At 45.1% G+C, this 18145-nt stretch overlaps 2 protein-coding genes across 2 annotated transcripts in view; one reads left to right on the top strand and one right to left on the bottom strand.

Moving 5' to 3' along the window:
* DLEC1 (DLEC1 cilia and flagella associated protein) overlaps positions 1–908 on the top strand; it is a 45859-nt gene extending 44951 nt beyond the window's left edge. Inside the window, exon 39 of the mRNA XM_033165990.1 lies at positions 748–908. Within this exon, the coding sequence (XP_033021881.1) occupies positions 748–871 (124 nt within the window). The 3' untranslated portion in view covers positions 872–908. The remainder of the gene's footprint in view (positions 1–747) is intronic.
* A 202-nt stretch (positions 909–1110) lies between these two features.
* ACAA1 (acetyl-CoA acyltransferase 1) lies at positions 1111–16844 on the bottom strand. The gene is made up of 12 exons (XM_033164883.1): positions 16637–16844; positions 15532–15625; positions 15246–15303; positions 13729–13808; positions 12672–12714; positions 9417–9515; positions 8546–8626; positions 6391–6581; positions 4614–4793; positions 3982–4037; positions 2582–2727; positions 1111–1840 (listed from the first exon to the last, which is right to left on the bottom strand). The coding sequence occupies exons 1-12, from the start codon at positions 16820–16822 to the stop codon at positions 1765–1767; spliced, it is 1290 nt and encodes a 429-aa protein (XP_033020774.1). The 5' UTR covers positions 16823–16844; the 3' UTR covers positions 1111–1764.
* Between the last annotated feature and the right edge of the window lie 1301 nt (positions 16845–18145).

The raw sequence follows: 18145 nt of genomic DNA, 5'->3' as shown, positions 1-18145 counted from the left end.
ATTGGTCTTCAGTGTACAAGAAAGCAGTAGCTGCAGAAGTATCCCAGGGACAGATGGGCTGCCTGGCTCAGAGAGGAATACTTGCGTATGAAATATAAATTGTGTCAAGGAGCTAGGCTTAGGGCACATTATAAAGCTAAATGCGCCACTTCTAGTAACCTCCCAAAACAAGTTACAGGTAGGTAGCAGTGTTGGTCTGCCGTAGTCGAAACAAAATAATAAAATTCCTTTCAGTAGCACCTTAGAGACCAACTAAGTTGAGCTTTTGTGTGCATGCACACTTCTTGAATTTTTTATTTTGCTTCGACTCCAAAAACAAGGGTTACTAACCTTTGCCACCTCCAGATGTTGGATTCTGAAGTCGTTTCCAGCAACCTCTGGAAGGCGAGTTAGCTCTGCCCTAAAAGACTTGAGGCAGATACAGCAGCAAGTTTTCTTTATCCACTTGTGTGTGTGTGGGGGGGGGGGTTAAAATCAGGAGTGCAACACAGCTGGCATACAGTTGCAAGATTTTAACTGACAGAGTACCACATAAATTAAGTAAGCAAGAGCTTGATCCTGCTACTTCTACCTTCCATAATATAGAGTAACTGCATACATTCAGGGCTGCATCTGTGTTTGTGGCTGCAGATCCCTCTGGAAGGGGAGTTTAAATGTGCGTGGCGTGACATCACCACTAGGAAGCAGCTCTAAGACTAGCAGGCCTCCACCCACCTTCCTGGATTGTGTTTCTTTCCCTTTAAACAGGGAGGACGTGGAATATCAAACCACAATCACAGTTGTTGGGATGCTGGGAGAGGCACCCTGCCTGCTCTACGTCCGGGGAAAAGGATCTTACGATGAGAAGTATGAAGAAATGCGCAAAACGTAAATCGCCCAACCAGTTTTCCAGCAGGTGCAGCTGAAGCTGCCGCTGTAGGTGGCTGTAAGTAGCTTTATCCAGTTTTGGTGATGTACAGTAGAAAATAAAAGGCCATTATTTCTGTTGACTTGAGTGTGAAGGCTTGATTTCTGAATTAAGAAGCTGAGCCATCAAATTTAAAACAGAATTTTAGTAGGATCCTAAGAGAGGCGAGCTAGTGCATTTTTATAAATCAGGACTAGAAAACAGTAGTTATTAGAAAACTTTTATTATTTAGTTGCTATTAAAGGCTCAAGTTCTGACACTGGGTGTCTCGCAAAGGCAGCTATACTGAGGTTTTCATTAATTGAATTTAATTAATTGGTTAAAATCCTTAATGATCAGTGTAAACTTCTGACCTGGCATAATATTGGAGGGGAGGCACTTGCAGCCACCAAAGGTAAGCTTTTGAACTCCAGTTATTAAGTCACCTTCCCATAGAAGTTCCCTAAGCAAAGCAAAGCCACAACCCTCCTCTGTTTCAACAGCGCTACATCAACCTGTGCCTTTTATCAGTCAGTCCTAAGAGGACCTCTACTGACTGACTCTTGTCTCGCAGAGTTAGGCTGGCTAAATGAAGAAGCCAGTGCTACTGGAGCCTGCTCCCAAATATACGATTAGTCCCTTTGGGCAGAATTCCCCCAGGAACGGGTACTCAAATGGTTCTGCCCCACAGGTCAAGCCTGTCTTGTAGGAGGAGCATGCCATCCCAGTGCAAGATTTAGCTGGAAGGCTGCAAACAGGGATGAGTGTATCCCACCTGCAGGCTACATACTGAGCGTCTTTTCATTGGACCGATTCATGAATCATTTTGGGGGGGAGGTGCTGGAAACTTCCAGCTGTTAAGCAGGCCAGAGTTCTGTTCACTTCCCAGGGTACTCGAACACCGCTGCTGCTCCCATCCCTGTTCCAATGCACATGGAGACCACGCCATATCCTCTGAAAGAAGGACACAAGTTAGTGCCTAACTCTTGTTTGCATTCTCCAGTTTCATCTGACATGTTTCATTTGAACTCATACCCTGATTCATGGTCACACAGGTCAGAATTTGCAACACAGACTAAAACCAGCTAACTCTTCTGCCCTACATGACAACTGGCACAATGGCAGCTGAATGCAGTTCCAGCCACCTGAGATACTTCAGCCCAGTATTCCTAAACTGTGGGATGCAGGAGCTAGATTTATTCAGAGGTACTCACCCCTGCCTGATGTGCCTCTGTATGATTTACTGCTTCGACATACTCAAAGCAGTGTATGAGAAAAAAATGAGAGCATGCACATCTTGGCCACCCAAAGATTGGGGGAAGTTGCTTTCAAAATCATTTGAGTTACTGAGATTTGGGGAGGGAGAGAGAAATAGGTTCTACTGCAGTGAACACCTAACAGTACACTTGGATTGCATGTTTAAGGAGGAGTGGCAGGGACCAATCAAAAAGTCTGCTCCAAAAGGCACTAACACCAACAATTCAACAGTGTCTTAAATTTCTTTCTGCCAGTTAGAACTTGCATAAGAAAGTTTTGCGATAGTTCTAACTCCTGAACAAGTTTCTCCAGTTGAGAAACCACCTGTGCAACCCCCTCCAGCACTAAGGGCATAAAAAAGTATGTCTTTGTTTAGCAACGTGCAGCATCAATACATACTCCAAAGTTAAGAGTTAATGCAGGCGACTCCACACTCACCTCTTCCCCCTACGCTTGAGCTCGTTGAGCAGAGTGACCACCTGCCGCGCCCCAGTGCAGCCCAGAGGGTGCCCCAAAGCAATGGCCCCACCAAGGGGATTGACCTTCTCCATGGGGATGCCTAGCTTCTCCACACAGTAGACAGCCTGCAGAAACACCACAGTCAGTGTCACCTCCACTTAGTCAGGGGTCTCAACATCTGAATCTCCCACCTTAAGACTTCTTAAGGAGATTCAACATTTTAAAGCAACTGAGTAGAGTTACACAAGTCTCCTGTTCCTATTTTCTCCGTCTCTGCGTGTAACAAAGCAAGCTAGGTGAGCACTAGAATTACCTGAATAAAGGCATGACCAAAGAATATGAGCACCCCCACGGTATGTCCTGGATTTCTACTACTCACACCGCATTATAAATGTCAAAGCTTTGGGAGGGATGTACAAGGAGTGGTGAGGAAGGGACACTCTACCCTATCCCTCCAGCCCGACTAGCAGAAACATCCCTGGAATGACAAAAATAAATGCAGTTCCAAGAAGTTCCCGACCTAGAGGACCAGCTGCCACTCCACAGTCTCCTCAAAACAGAAAGCTGGGGGAAGGGGACTGTGGGTTCAATCCACCACCTCCTCTCATTTGCCAAGTGAACACCACAGGGAATGGTATTCTACTTCTGGTGCAAAGTCCTGGTGCAAATTAACAATATTAAAAGTGGGGAGCATGTTTAACTGGAAGTAGGATGTTCAGTTCCCAATGCTGAGGGTGGACCTTCAATTAAAACTCTCACAGCAGCAAAGAGCTCTTGCGTGAAACCCATTCTTGCACCCTCATCACAGTGCTGCTGCCGCCGCCTCTGCCACTTCCAGTGCCCTGAAAGGGGTTCCATGGGGAAGGGTGGGTAAATTGCAGCAACACTGTGTGAACTGGTTTCACACAGCACTGAAATGCCACTGCTTAAAGCCCCGTAGTCCAATTCAAGCCAAATCGGTTGGGTAAGATCAAGGGAGACTATGGCAGGGGATGCTGCAAGGAAGAACAAATAGCCTGATAAAGGATAGGGGCACACGTTTTCAGCCCAGGCTGTGTGTAGAATGGGGCATGCAGGAACTATTACGCGTGGGCCTGAAGTATTGGACGCCCATTATCCAGGGGCTATGAGAACCTTAAATGCAATCTACCTCTTAATTATTGCAACTAGAAAGCCCTTATTTTTTGACATTTTTCATCTACCTATCCAAGATGCTTTTAATACAGATGCATTGCAAGAGAAGTGATGAGCCCTTTTGCTTTCAACCTAAGCCTATCACCTCCGGAAGAAACCTAAATCCATTTGGTCCCAATACAGAGAAAAGGGCTTCTCCCTACCCCACCCTAAAAATGAAGTGCAACAAAATAGGAAAATCTCACCTGGCTAGCAAAGGCCTCGTTGATTTCAAATATGTCAACATCTTTCACAGTCAAACCTGCACGTTCGAGCGAGAGAAGATGCCAAAGTAAGCCTTTCCAGTTAATATTCGTAACACCACTGTTGCAATTCATTGTGAAATTAGCCTGCTCCACCCTTTCAGTGTTTGACTCATCCCCGCAAAAGGTATGGGAGGGAAATATGAACATGGGGAGGGAGAGGGAGAATGAACTTGGGAGAAATATCTGAAGTGTGTGTGCAAGAGTTAGAGATGCTTGTGTGTCCGTGGTTTGTTTGTGTGAGGTATGTGGACGAGGGTGAGTGAAGTAGTCACCTGTATTTTTCCTGCTACTGGTAAATTCTCCTTGTTACTAGGTATCAGTGGCATCACAGTGTGTTGATGAAATTAATATTCGTGATCCCCACCAGCAGGATACAGTGGACTTCCTACTGCAACCTCAGGTTTTCTGGGTGGGGGGTGGACAGCGGCAAAGGCCATACCCTCTCCATTTTGTGTGTCATGCCATGCTCCACGGCAGCCCTTTTGTGACTGGTGCCCACAGCACTTACTCAAAATCCAAAATATGCCCATTGGCCCCAAAAGGATGGCAACCCCGGCCCGAGGTTAACTTACCAGCCTTTTCCAACGCCACCGGAATGGCATAGGCTGGTCCTATGCCCATGACATCAGGCGGAACGCCAACTATTGCACACGACCTCAGCACCCCGAGGATGGGGAGGCCCAGCTGGGAAGCTCTGGAACGTTTGGCCAGGAGAACCGCAGCAGCGCCGTCACTGACTTGGCTGGAATTACCTGTGGCGAGAGATTTCAGGTTTCAGCATTGTGAGGCAAGTTTTGTTACACAGAATGGTGGCGAGCCCAGCACAAACCTGTTAGTTATGACACAACTCTGAAAAAGAAAAAGAAAAAAAGATTCAGACTAGGTCTGTTCCCAGCCATCTGCAGGCCTAAGTTAATGGGGTCACAGGAGTTTCTACTGCCTGTAGTGGTGATCTCTTGACACAGAAATCCAGCAACAACAGGGATTCATTTGCAGCAACTAGGGGTGCTGGCAGCTATTCAGAGCAGGACTAACCAACAGCCTTCAGAGAGGATCAATATACAGCAGTATCTCGGGTTACAGACTCTGCTAACCCAGAAATAGTACCTCGGGTTAAGAACTTTGCTTCAGGATGACAACAGAAATCGCACAACGGCGGCGCAGCGGCAGGCCCCACTAGCTAAAGTGGTACCTCAGGTTAAGAACAGTTTCAAGTTAAGAACGGACCTTAACTTGAAACTGTTCTTAACCTGAGGTACCACTTCTTAAGTTCTTAACCCGAGGTACCACAGTACCACTTATTTTCTCTTTTGCTGGTTTCCAAATGTGGGAATCCTATAATCCGATACGGATTGAGAAGCGGACACGGGGCAATGGATTCAAACTACAAGAGAGAAGATTCCACCTAAACATTAGGAAGAACTTCCTGGCGGTAAGAGCTGTTCGACAGTGGAATTTGCTGCCAAGGAGTGTGGTGGAGTCTCCTTCTTTGGAGGTCTTTAAGCGGAGGCTTGACAGCCATCTGTCAGGAATGCTTTGATGGTGTTTCCTGCTTGGCAGGGGGTTGGACTGGATGGCCCTTGTGGTCTCTTCCAACTCTCTATGCAGAACTCTGCAATGTTTAGGAATTGTTGCCTACCCTTCCCAACTAATATCTCATTTATTTCCCACAACCCCGCTTCAAACATGCACACAAGCTTCCACCATTAATAACAACCCATTTAAGAGAAATTTTATTATGTTTCCTTAAGTATAATAAAAGAAACAACCCTTTCTAGATTATGGGTAGGAATTAGGAAGGTGCCTTATAACAGGTCAGGCAATCTGCCCATAGAACCCAGTATTGTCCACTCTGATTGGCAGCAACCTTTCCCACAACCTGATCCTATTAAGATGGAGATGCAAGGGGCAGTTCTAGAGCAGTATTTCCCAAACTTGGGTCTCCAGCTGTTTTGGACTACAATTCCCATCATCCCTGACCACTGGGTGCTGCTAGCTAGGGATGATAGGAGTTGTAGCCCCCAAACAGCTGGAAACCCAAGTATGGGAATCCCTGCTATAGAGTATAAATGATGCATTCCACCACTCAGCTATGGCTCCTTCCAAACGCAAGTCACCACTGTGGCTTCATTAATTATTTCAAACTGGCTTTTCTCGCTTTGCTGTTAACAGCACTTTGCATCTTGTAGCTACTAAGCATTTTGTAATTAACAGCCAAATCAACAAGACTGAACCGGCACGTTTCACTGAAGTGCCTAACTGCAAATAGAGAAGACTCCTTGGCATAAATTACAAATGCCTGCAGTTGCTTCATCGCCTGTTAATTCAGCATCTGCTCCTGGCGCTTACCAGCGGTTGTGGTCCCATTCTCCTTGAAGGCCGGCTTCAGCTTCGCCAACCCCTCCAGCGTGGTGCTTGGCCTGACCCCTTCATCTTGGAGCACAGTGATCGTCTTCTCTTGGCCCTGGTCATCTGTGAAGGTGGTGGTGACAGGGACAATCTCATCTTTAAACCACCCCATCTGCTGGGCTCGAGCTGCTCTGGAAGCACAAATGTACTTTTTTGCACAATGTTTTTCAGAACGTGGCTGTGTACAGTACTAAGCACAGGGTGAAGCCACAAAATAAGAGTGTGTGTTCCACAAGCTGTATGAAAGACATTTAAATGACGTCACCAATGCTAGCACAGGAAAGGAGCAGAAGGAGTTGTCCATGCTTGCTATAAGAGGAGTCCAAGCAATGTTTGCTGCTCTGGCACCCCTTCCATTTGAATGCAAGGTTTCTGCCCATTTCAATGGTGTTTCATGAGGATCTTTATGTGAGACTGAGGAAGATCTGACTTTACACAAACACTCTATTCCTAGTCTCAAACATTGGCACTTGAGATGCTAGACTTTGGCAGTTTATTAGATGATCCTTGACTAGGGGTAGGCAACCTAAGGCCTGTGGGCCGGATGCGGCCCAATTGCCTTCTCAGGACAGTCTGGGAATCAGCGTGTTTTTACATGATTAGAATATGCCCTTTTATTTAAAATGCATCTCTGGGTTATTTGTGGGGCATAGGAATCCGTTCATATTTCTTTTTCAAAATACAGTCCGGCCCACCACATGGTCTGAGGGATGGTGGACCAGCCCACGGCTGAAAAAGGTTGCTGACTCCCGTCCTTGACCATTTGAGCCTGCACAGGTTCCACAAAGCTCTTCCATCTGACAGGATGACAAGTTTGCATCCAAACCTAAGACAAACACAAACAGGTCTACAAACGTTTACAGCCCCACACTGCAGCAAAGGCTGATCCATTAAGACTGATGCCTTCCATGTTCTGCATACAAGCCAAAACTAGCACCATAGCATCTGCTCGTGCCAGGGAAGATACGAAACATTTGTCTTCCTAGGCAGAACTGAAAGACTTCAATTAAGTGGCTCAAAGGCACAGTCCGATCAAGGTGCAGAACCCAAGCGATAATGTCTTACATTTGGAGAGTAGGTGGCACTGAATTCCTGTGCCTGCAGAGCAAGCAGCAGCGCATGAATCAAGCCAGCTAAGCCACACAACGTTTGACGCACACCAGAAAAGGCAGTAAAGCCCAGGTTCCTACCAACTCCTTAGTACAGTTGGGAAAAGAGCTATGCTTGAAGCCCGAGAGAACCAGATTCAGTGTAGCTATTACTGAGCTGGCAGGACCAATGGAATGAATTGGTGTGAATGCAGTTTCTGGAGTTCCTACCAGAACATAAGTCAAACTGAGGAGAATGGGGTGAGCAGGAAGACATTATTTCCCCTCCGTGCATATCAGAACGCCCCCCCCCAGCGCAAGCAAGCAAGAGGGAGGGTGTTAATGCATGAACTGCTATGATTGGTGGTGCCATAGCAATGGCAAGGAGAAAGGCTTGAACCTTGAATTCCCTGGGAGGAAGGCCAAGTTCTAAAGGGCATCTGGCTTGGAAGCGACTTCCCCAACTACGCACTTGGCACACAACGAACAAGCGAAGAACCTGCTGCGAGCCACTATGTTGTATCATCAGGCAGGAAGGAAACCTGGATAAACCATTGAACCAAACAGGTTATTTCGAAGGAATGACACAGCATGATTTAATGCTGTATTTGCCAAAACATAGTATAGTCGCACCTTGGTTTTCAAACAGCTTAGTCCTCGAACATTTTGGCTCCCAAATGCTGCAAACCCGGAAGTTCTGGTTTGTAAACAATTTTTGGAAGCCGAACATCCGACGGGGCTTCCGCAGCTTCCAATAGATTGCAGGAGCTCCCTGCAGCCAATCAGAAGCCGTGCTTTGGTTTCTGAACGGATTCCATTTGACTTCCAAGGTACGACTGTACTAAGAAAAGCTGGATTCAATAAGCTGCTCTGTCTTTGGGATGCTGGTGAACCGTAAGCAGTGGCTGTGGCAAACTGGCTGTGGACACAGAAATCAGGCAGCTTCTAAGTGGGAAAGAGCCAAAGTTCATTTCTTTGGGAGCTGGAGGAGAAAAGCAACCACTTACTTTTGCTGAGAAGCCAAGGCAAAGGCATCTTGCTTTTTCCGGGTGACGTTAAACCTTTCAGCTACATTCTCTGAGGTTATTCTGAAAAACAAGATAAGCTATCAGGTGGATTAATCCACTGGTTCAGAGCCTATTTGTCTCTCTAAGGAAAGTGAAGGAACCAATGTGACTTTCAAAAGAACCAGGTGGTCCAGAATCATGCATGCTCAGGATCTACCACCCCAGAAATCACAACTTTCATTATTTAAAAAGCAAGCTTCCAGTTCGTATTACTGCAAGGCTAAGCTTATAAGTATGTGAGCGATGCCCAGTGAAAAACATCAAAAGAAGTGGGGTGGGAAAATAGACCAACTAGCTGAAGAGGACATATTTATTAAACACTTTTGTATTACTCCTTTCTGTAACAAAGTGACCTCAGAACAGTTTGCATAAAGCATTGAAAACAATACCAATTCTTAAATTACAAGTGAAAATCACAGCAACAAAATAATTATACAGTAGTCAACAAAACAATAGCAAAAAGAGAGACGAACTGGAGTAGCCTAAACATAGTTGCCAAAATGTTGGGAAAACACCAACCATGTCTTTGCTTTCTTTAAACAACTTACTCCAGTGGCAAGCACATGCAAAACGGATGATTTTGTTCAACTTATATACAAAATGCATAACTTCCATGCAAACTTTTGACTTTTTATTGGTGTGTGTACACAAGTTGCTGTTATGTTTGCTATATGTCTTTTACTTGCCTCTATCACCGTTCATCAGCTTTACCAGAAACGTGACCACAAACAATTTCTCAGAAACTCACTTAAATGGAAAGTAGCATCAAGAAAGCCCCCCTAAAACCATAAGAAGAGATAAAAACGCCTACCCCATTGGGATAAGACAGTCTCTGGCATTGCTGTTGTCCATCATACGAGAACTGACGTCCCCAGGATTGCCGACGGTACGCAGAGACATGCTTTCGACTCTGGAGGAAAAACAGAGAGATCGAAATACTTTTGCGAACATCATTTGTATGAAAGAACCATATAGGGATCAGGAAAAGAGACAAATATCTAACTGTTTTCATAAGAACACATAAAAATGTGTCAGGGTACACCACGGTGTTGCTCATGAGTAACGACAGAGTCCTCTTACACTAGAGATTACTTTATTGTGCATAACTATTTACAGTGCAGAGCTAGCTAAAAACATGACTGCTCAGTCACTTGCAGAATCCGGAAGTGCCCCTCTCCTGTTTCCTGCCCAGCACCAAAGCCTTGGCACCCTAAAACGACATCTTCTGTGTCCCCTGACCCCCCCCCCGATGCTGTGCTGGCGCCGGAAGCTGCAACTCCCCCTCCGATTGCCTCGGCTGGCGTTGCTGGGTCTCTGCCCAGCATCCCTGACTCTTGATGACTCCTCCTCCTCTTCTGCGGGAGAGAGCTCTGGCGATGGGCTTTGAGAGGAGTCAGATGACAGCAGTGGCTGGGGCTCCCTGTACCTGAGCAAGACCTCCCCTCGAGGAGGTTCCCTACCCTGATCCTCCCCACTAGCAGGATCACCTTCCCCGCTCTCCCCGCAAGGAGTACTCCCGCCCGGGCTCTCCTCACGAGGAAAAGGCAAATCCCTGACAATATATATAGCACATAATCAAAATATGAACTCGCTGCCTACATATATTGTGCCTGTTGGACCATCTGGAAAAATCACTTGAAGCAGCAATCTTATACCCACTTACCAGAGAGTAAACCCCACTGAACTCAACTTGTACTACTTCCAGGTAGACATGTATAAGATGCTACTTCTCCACTGTAACGGTATCAATCTCTGCCAGCCTTCCTTGGATTGGTGTCCTCTAAACATTTTGGACTAAAACTCAGAACATGCTTTCTGGACCTTATGGGAGCCAAAGTCCAGAACATTAAGGGAGCAACCAGGCTGAGGAAAGCTGTCCTGTGCTATCAGGTCAGAATTCTGAAAAAGAGACTGTTACACCTCAGTTATATTTATATTGGTAACTCTGAAGGATCCTATTGAAATCAGTTATTTCCAGGCAACAGTGTGCTGAAGGATAGCATTAAAGATCTTATGTGCCTTCAGGTCTTACTCTGTACCAGCTGGGGCACAGGCCGTTTGCATTATTTTCTGAAATGCTCTTACATGCAAGTCTTTAAATATGTGTTTAGCAAGAGAAGCTGTGCATGTCACCATACCCTGATTTTATGACAGCCATCTTTGCAGTCAGACTGAATAGTCCATGGCTCAAGACTGGCTGCCAAACAGCCTCCACAAAACTAATAAGCCACCCAATGAAGCCATGGGTTTGCCAAAGAGCAGGTTTTTAAGGTCTGCAGTCTCACTTGTCAGCCCCAGACCAGAAGATACGAAAAGCAACATATTGCCAACAAAAGAAGAACATAAGTGAGTATCTAGAACTAGCTAAACTCACAGAACCAACAAGAAATCACTCAAATGTTAGAATGAGGAGAGAATGGGATGTTTTTATAAACTACATGAAAAAGGTGGTTCCCAGCGCTTTGCTTGGCTCAGCGTAGATTAAAATCCCACAGGCAATCAGTATGTTTCTCCACAGACTTACTAACAGAAAACCAACAGAAATATGATTTATTGGGAACTGTTTAGGGGGGAGGGAAGTCAAGATACGAATCAGAGTCGAGCCTGAAGTTGTAAGAGGAGATATTATAATTATAAAAACAGAAAAAGCCTATAGTAAATAACTAATAGGAGAAAGGACGGCTTGTATTCCTTACAGAGATGTTTATTGGATACTGTTTTGTTTCTAGTCTCTTTTTCTTTTTTGGATATGCAATATGTATATGTAACATTTATATGGCTAAACAGAAGATACCAAAAGGTTTACGACTCACAAGAATCAACTACCACTTTTTATTTGTAAGGGCAGCATATCTGCCAAGTCAACAGTTCTGAAATCTGTACAGATGCAAGAGCAGTTCCTGGCTACACTTTAAACTCTTGATAGCATTAAACAACAGATCAATGTTGCCAGGCAGGCAGGCAGATTAGCTACAGCAATTCTCTACATAGTTTTTAAAAGTGGGCTTAGTGAGTCTTTCCCAGAGAAATCAATGCAAAGCCACTCACAAGTGGCAACACTTGGCCTGCATTGCTCAACAGGAACTGAAGGTCAGAGTGCTCGGTTTCAGAATCCCAGATCAGCCTTTGTCCTACATTTTTCTGGCATAGCATTTGCAAGCTATGCTTTCGCAACACATACATGTCACTGCAAAATTAAGACCAAGCTACGACGCCTAGATTATAACAAAGGTGTGATCCTAAGCAGTATAAAGCTGAAACATGTAAACATCCTCCTGCAGGAATGGCTTTTACGCTGTATTCAGGAAATTGTGCGTGGCAGTGCTTGGACCTCCAAAGGCAAGCAGCCCACTTTCAAAAGGCCCTGCGAAGTTGGACTGAAAATGGAGCCTGAAGAATGACCTCAACCAGCAAGCTCAGGACTAGGAGGCCTACACTAGGTCTGAACACCACACCCACTTGATCACCCCAACACTTAAGAAGCTCGAGCACAGCGCTTCACGGGTTCACCACCCGAAGGAGTCTCAAAGCGGCTAACATTCTCCTTTCCCTTCGTCCCCCACAACAAACACTCTGTGAGGTGAGTGGGGCTGAGAGACTTCAGAGAAGTGTGACTAGCCCAAGGTCACCCAGCAGCTGCATGTGGAGGAGCGGAGACGCGAACCCGGTTCACCAGATTACAAGTCTACCGCTCTTAACCACTACACCACACTGGCTCAAATCACAAGTTTCACTGGGGGAAACTGTCAATAGGATTAAGTAGAACGTGAATAAAGTAAACGTTAGAACCGCCCTAAGTAAATTATAAATCAAATTAAAGTGGAAGTTGCATCAGACCCACAAGTTTCCATAATGGATTTGGGTGTTTTATTCTAGTGCAAACATTGCTTCGCCATTGCTAGCATGAAACACGGAGGGTGTTTTTACATTCCTAAAATGCCAGAATGAAAAAAGCTCCCCCTTCTGTACCAGCTGCCTCACTCGATAAAATACTATATGATCTGTGAAGAGAACGTGACTGAGGTTACAGACTAGCAAGGGATGTTCGTGAAAAGACTCATCTTACCCACAGGCCAAGCCCATGTCGTAAGCTCCATTTCTGATGCCACCTACAAATAAAACAAGCAATAATTTAAGATCAACCTTGGTGAGCATCCCTCTCACCAATACTGCACAGATAGATGGGGATTACATATTCTGGGAACTAAAACGCTTCACTTAATTCTCCAACCTGGTTAATGTTATTAAGAATTTACAAATTTCAGTAAAGTTGATTTCTTTAGCTACTAACTACAAGGAGCCTCTCCTGATGCCTTCATTACATATCTTTAGGCACCAGGCAAAAACATTCCTCTTCTCCCAGGCTAATTAAACAATCTACAGCATTTTAAAACCAGGTGTATGTGTGTGTATTTGTTTTTATGATATGTGTTTTTGTGTTTGTATTCTAAACTGCCCTGTGATCCTTGGCTGAAGGGCAATATAGAAATGTAATTAGTAATAATAATAATAATAATAATAATAATAAATGAACACTCCCAGATCTTCATGGAAATAAACTTATTGGTCCAATAATCTTAACCCCATCTATCAACAGGAGTCAATATAGAAACAACACAGGAAGTTCAGCTCCAGGAATTTAAGTCTTCACATGCCAAGCTGACACTTGCTTTGAACAGGACTTTCAAAAGCCCTAAGACTAACCAGGCCTCTGAAAACCCGCAAGTGCAGAATTTTGAGGCAAGCTCCTTATCTGCTACAATAGACAGACTCCTGAGAATCTGGGGTTTTGTCTTAAGTTCTTAAATGTGAAATTGTATTTGAAAGCGTGCATGCAAAGCCTGCCAAAACATTTGTGGGGGAAGGAGACAACTTCTGTATCCTGTATTGCTACCCGTGCCTCTCCTCCCAGCCTCAATATATTCCTTTTATACACATCAATCACATTACAACACACCATCCAGGCTCTGCAAAACTTAAACTATTGATCAAAGATACAAAGTAGGAAAATTCCATGCTTAACAGCAACACCATATCAGAATTACTGAAATGCAGAATTTACTTTGAATGCAGAATTTTAATGTCTTTTTGCCATGAAGCGCAGTTGTCAGCCCCTTTCTTACCAGCTATATTGATCAGAGCCTGCAACCCAGATGAGCACTGCCTGTTAACGCATGATATTGGTACAGTCTCCGGAATGCCACTGAAACAAGACACACGCAAGATTATTAATTAGCACAGAAACAAAGTTGGAAGCCCCTCTCAGAGATGCCAATTTAGAGGGATGGGGTCATTCTTTTGAGGGTCTATTTATGCTGAGAGTAAGATAATGCAAGATACATAAGCTATTCCAGCCACTTAAGACTCCTTAGTCGCACTGAAGATTGGGACTAAGGATCTGGTGTAGTTTGAGGGATTACAATCTATACATTATAGTTCAAGAAATCTGACTTACACCAAGTCAGACTATTGGACCATCTAGCTTTGTATAATCTATGCCAGATGTGCAGAACCTTTAGCCTTCCAGATGTTGCTGAAATACAATCCTCACCACCCCTGGCCATTACCCATGCTTGCTGGCATTATGTTCAGCAACACTTGGAGGGCCAAATGTTCCACACAGCAGATTTCCAGGGTGTCAGGCAGATAGTCTTTTCCTATCTGGAAATGTGTAGCATGCAATGCACATGGCCTGCTGCTGAGCTCTTTCTCAAACTCTGCTACAGCTGAGACTCAAAAGCCCCTAGAAAGTGGAGAACACTGATCCACCACAAACTGCCTTGGGGAGGTGGGGAAGCATAGCAAACCAGCTTGCAGAACGTGACTCTGACTTAATCACCATGCCCTGACTGAACCAATTTGCGAAGTATTTTCCAAAATATTACCAAACGCCTTTCTTGTATCCTTGTGATGTGTTGTATTTTAACGTACTGTTGTTTGCTGCCCTGGGGACCTCTGCATTGAAGGACGAGTTACAAACTTAATCGCAATGCATAAACTTTCATCAAGACCAAGGGCAACCTTCTCAAATAATAAACCCTGATGGAGGCACAGGACAGTGAGAGCCACATTATTAGACTGAGACGCCAGAAAAGATACTAGTTGTCACTCTTTATGAGTAAGCACTCAATTATCTGTAAGTGAAAAGCCATCTAATCATATCTTTTTTTCTAAAGTGCAAACCCCGTTTCATAGCCCAGCCTCTTAAAGACAGGTCAAGTAGACAATATAGGCCTCACCTGTGGTGGGGGGTGGCAAAACAGAGAGCAGCACATTCCTAAACCATTACACCACTTTCCCTTGGCCTCTTTTAAACCAGCTTGGAATTACTTAAGTTACTAACACTTGTTACTAATTACTTAAGTTACTCCACTTGTTCCTTAGCCAGTGGAGTGACTATCAAGTTTCATCTCACCCAGTATTCCTCCTCCCCGCCTTAGTATTTTCCTCTTGGCATGTGGAGAACCTGAGATAGTTATCACCACACCTCCTATCTGCCCCACAATGCATGACAAAGTTCACAAAAGTAGGACAAAGTAGCAATACTCCTTCCGCACTCTCAAACATTACCAAAGCTGGCAGCCCCAATCTCTAACATGTTTCTTATCTGGTATCAAGAGTGTTAAATAGCAAAGTTCACCTTAGAAATTGTCCAATCCTTGCCACTAAAGCTCCAGCTCCAGGTTGGAGAACATTCCCTAGGTACAAAGAGATTAATCTGCTTTTGTTATCTGCAGTTCAGATGCCATCTCCAGATTTATTTATTTTTTTAAGAAGGCACAAGTCAGCATTTAAAAAGATGACAGCCCGTTTCCCAGACAGGAAGTATCAATCATTCCATAGCACAAGGTTAACGAATTTACAGTTACAACTGGGGCAGAAACAGAAATATGTACAGCAATGCAACTTCAAAGGAAATTACTCACCTACACAGATATCTCCCAGCTTCTCGGGGCTTAGATTTAGGTCTTTAAGGACAGCTGTCATGACCGCAGCAAGAAGTTCATCAGGTGTAGTTTCCTTGATGGGGAAGAAACAGAAAACTCTGTTCTCTTGCGTGTTTCCCACACTAAGGGATTTGCTATGTAACTATGTACTTAAACCTTGACTCTTATAAAAAATTACTTTTTGTAGCATTGAATTCATTCGGCATGTGCCAAATTGCTAATTTTTGCTACTTTTGAGTTTACTGGAATGTCTTGTATTTTGCACAATTGTATTTTCAATGCTCTGTATTCTGTTGTTTGGGCATAGCTCATTGCGGAAAAGCAGCATATAAGTACACTAAATCTGTCAAATGTTTACTTATATCCCACTTTTCACCACCATCTGCACCCCTGGACCAGGCCTCAAGGTGGCTTGCAACAAATTAATCCATAATCTGTTGAGTAGCTTAATAAAAAGAGAGCGCCGGTCAAGGAACCACTTCGGACACTGTGTTTGCTCTGGCAGTTCATTTTTGCTGGGATAGCTCAGTGCTTAACAATGTGACTCTTAACCTTAGGGCTGTGGGTTCGAGCCCCACGTTGGAGAAAAAAAAGTTTGGACTTGATGACCATTGTGGCCCCTTCTACCTCTACATTCTGTTTCTCTCTTTTTCACACATACCTCCCAATCTCCTTTTCCTAGCCACAAAAAGTAGTTCACGCCTATCACATCTGATCTAAACAAAACAAAAAAATTCCTTCCAGTAGCACCTTAGAGCCCAACTAAGTTTGTTCATGGTATGAGCTTTCGTGTGCATGCACACTTCTTCAGTTGATCTAGTTGTGGTTCCTGCATTGCAGGGGGATTGGACTAGATGACCCTGCCGCCTCTATTTTATGCTTCTAAAATAAAAGGCAAAAAAACCTAAAAGCACATAAAAAGTAATTCTTTTTGAAATAATAATAAATGAACTGAGCTGTAAATATTTAAAAAAAAAAAACCCACAAGCTTACGAAAATGCACAGAACTTGAAAGCATTGCAGCATCGCCTCAGCCGCCCCCACCTGCGCCTCACCCTCCCCACCTGCTCGCTTCGCCCACTACCTTGAAGCCGCCCCGCTTGGCCTTGGCGATGGGCGTCCTCCGCCCGTGGACCACCACCACATCCTCCGGGCCTGCCGCCGCCGCCGAGAGGGCGGCCCCAGAATAGCCCAGGCAGGGGCTGGCCCGCAACGAGGCAGGTCGGCCGCCCCCGGTCAGGTGCCCGACAACCACCTGCAGGCGCTGCATCCTCCTCCGCTCTGCGCCGCCGCTCGAATGGGCAGGTGAGGCAGCCCCGGAGAGCCACGCCCCCCTGCGCGCTGCATGCCGGGAGGCGCCTCGCTCCTCCCCTCAGCTGGGCGGGCGTGTGAGAGAGGCAGAGATGCGCGTGCGTCCTGCATGCGGGGAGGAGCCTCGCGGCTTCCCAATCACCCGCGCAGCTCTGGGCGCCATCTTGCCACAGGCAGCGTGAGAGTAGCGCCATAGAAATAGGAAAACACCAAGAGTCGCGCGGGGACACCCACACCCATTGGACCTGAACCGGGAATCATCAACAATCTCAATCTACGTTGCTGAAGGCAGAATCGGGAGCTTGGCAGATTGGAGGACTGGGCTAAAGTTAACCAGTTTCAATTACAGGTGGGTAGCCGTGTTGGTCTGCCATAGTCAAAATAAAATAAAAAATTCTTTCCAGTAGCACCTTAGAGACCACTATATATAAGGGTCTGTGACTTCTGTTTCAGTGTATCTGAAGAAGTGTGCATGCACACGAAAGCTCATACCAAGAACAAACTTAGTGGGTCTCTAAGGTGCTACTGGAAAGAATTTTTTATTTTATTTTGACAAATGAGTTTCAGTAGGGGCGGATGCAAGGGTCAGGGAGAACCAGATGCACAATACAGTATAGGATGGAGGACTCCTGGCATGCACAATACATGTGGAAAGGATCTAGGGGTCTTGGTGGACCACAAGCTTAACATAAGTCAACAGTCAAAACAAAAAAATAAATAAATTCCTTCCAGTAGCACCTTAGAGACCCACTAAGTTTGTTCTTGGTATGAGCTTTCGTGTGCATGCACACTTCTTCAGATACAGGGTTACTGGAAGGAATTTTTTATTTTGTTTTGACTATGGCAGACCAACACGGCTACCTACCTATAAGTCAACAGTGTTATCCAGCAGCAAAAAAACCTAATCCTATCTGAGGCTGCATCAACAGAAGTCTAAGGGGCCAGGTCAAGGGAAGTCATAGTACCACTCTATTCTGCCTTGCTCAGACCACACCTGGAATACTGTGTACAATTCTAGACGCCACAGTTTAAGAAGGATGTTGACAAGCTGGAATGTGTGCATAGGAGGGCAACCAAGATGATCAAGGGTCTGGAAACTAAGCCTTACAAGGAACGGTTGAAGGATCTGAGTATGTTTAGCCTGGAAAAGAGGCGACTGAGAGGAGATATGATATCTATCGTCAAATATCTCAAGGGCTGTCACATGGAAAGAGGGAACAAGCTTGTTTTCTCCTGCTCTGGAGGGTAGGACTCGAACCAATGGCTTCAAGTTGCAAGAGCG

Source organism: Lacerta agilis, chromosome 12, assembly GCF_009819535.1.
Source record: "Lacerta agilis isolate rLacAgi1 chromosome 12, rLacAgi1.pri, whole genome shotgun sequence".
NCBI classification, from domain to species: Eukaryota; Metazoa; Chordata; class Lepidosauria; order Squamata; family Lacertidae; genus Lacerta; species Lacerta agilis.
The sequence above is the reverse complement of the archived record's forward strand: the minus strand, read 5'-3'. Positions and strand labels throughout refer to the sequence as shown.

Bases quoted from the DNA above. Each gene is read 5' to 3' on its own strand.
- ACAA1 (XM_033164883.1), bottom strand. From the start codon at position 16,822: ATGCAGCGCCTGCAGGTGGTTGTCGGGCACCTGACCGGGGGCGGCCGA. The intron at 15,304-15,531 runs GTGAGTAATTTC...CTTTGTACCTAG, and splicing joins GCTGGGAGATATCTGTGTAG to GGAATGTTCTCCAACCTGGA. The intron at 1,841-2,581 runs GTGAGTGTGGAG...TCCTTCTTTCAG, and splicing joins CTCAAGCGTAGGGGGAAGAG to AGGATATGGCGTGGTCTCCA.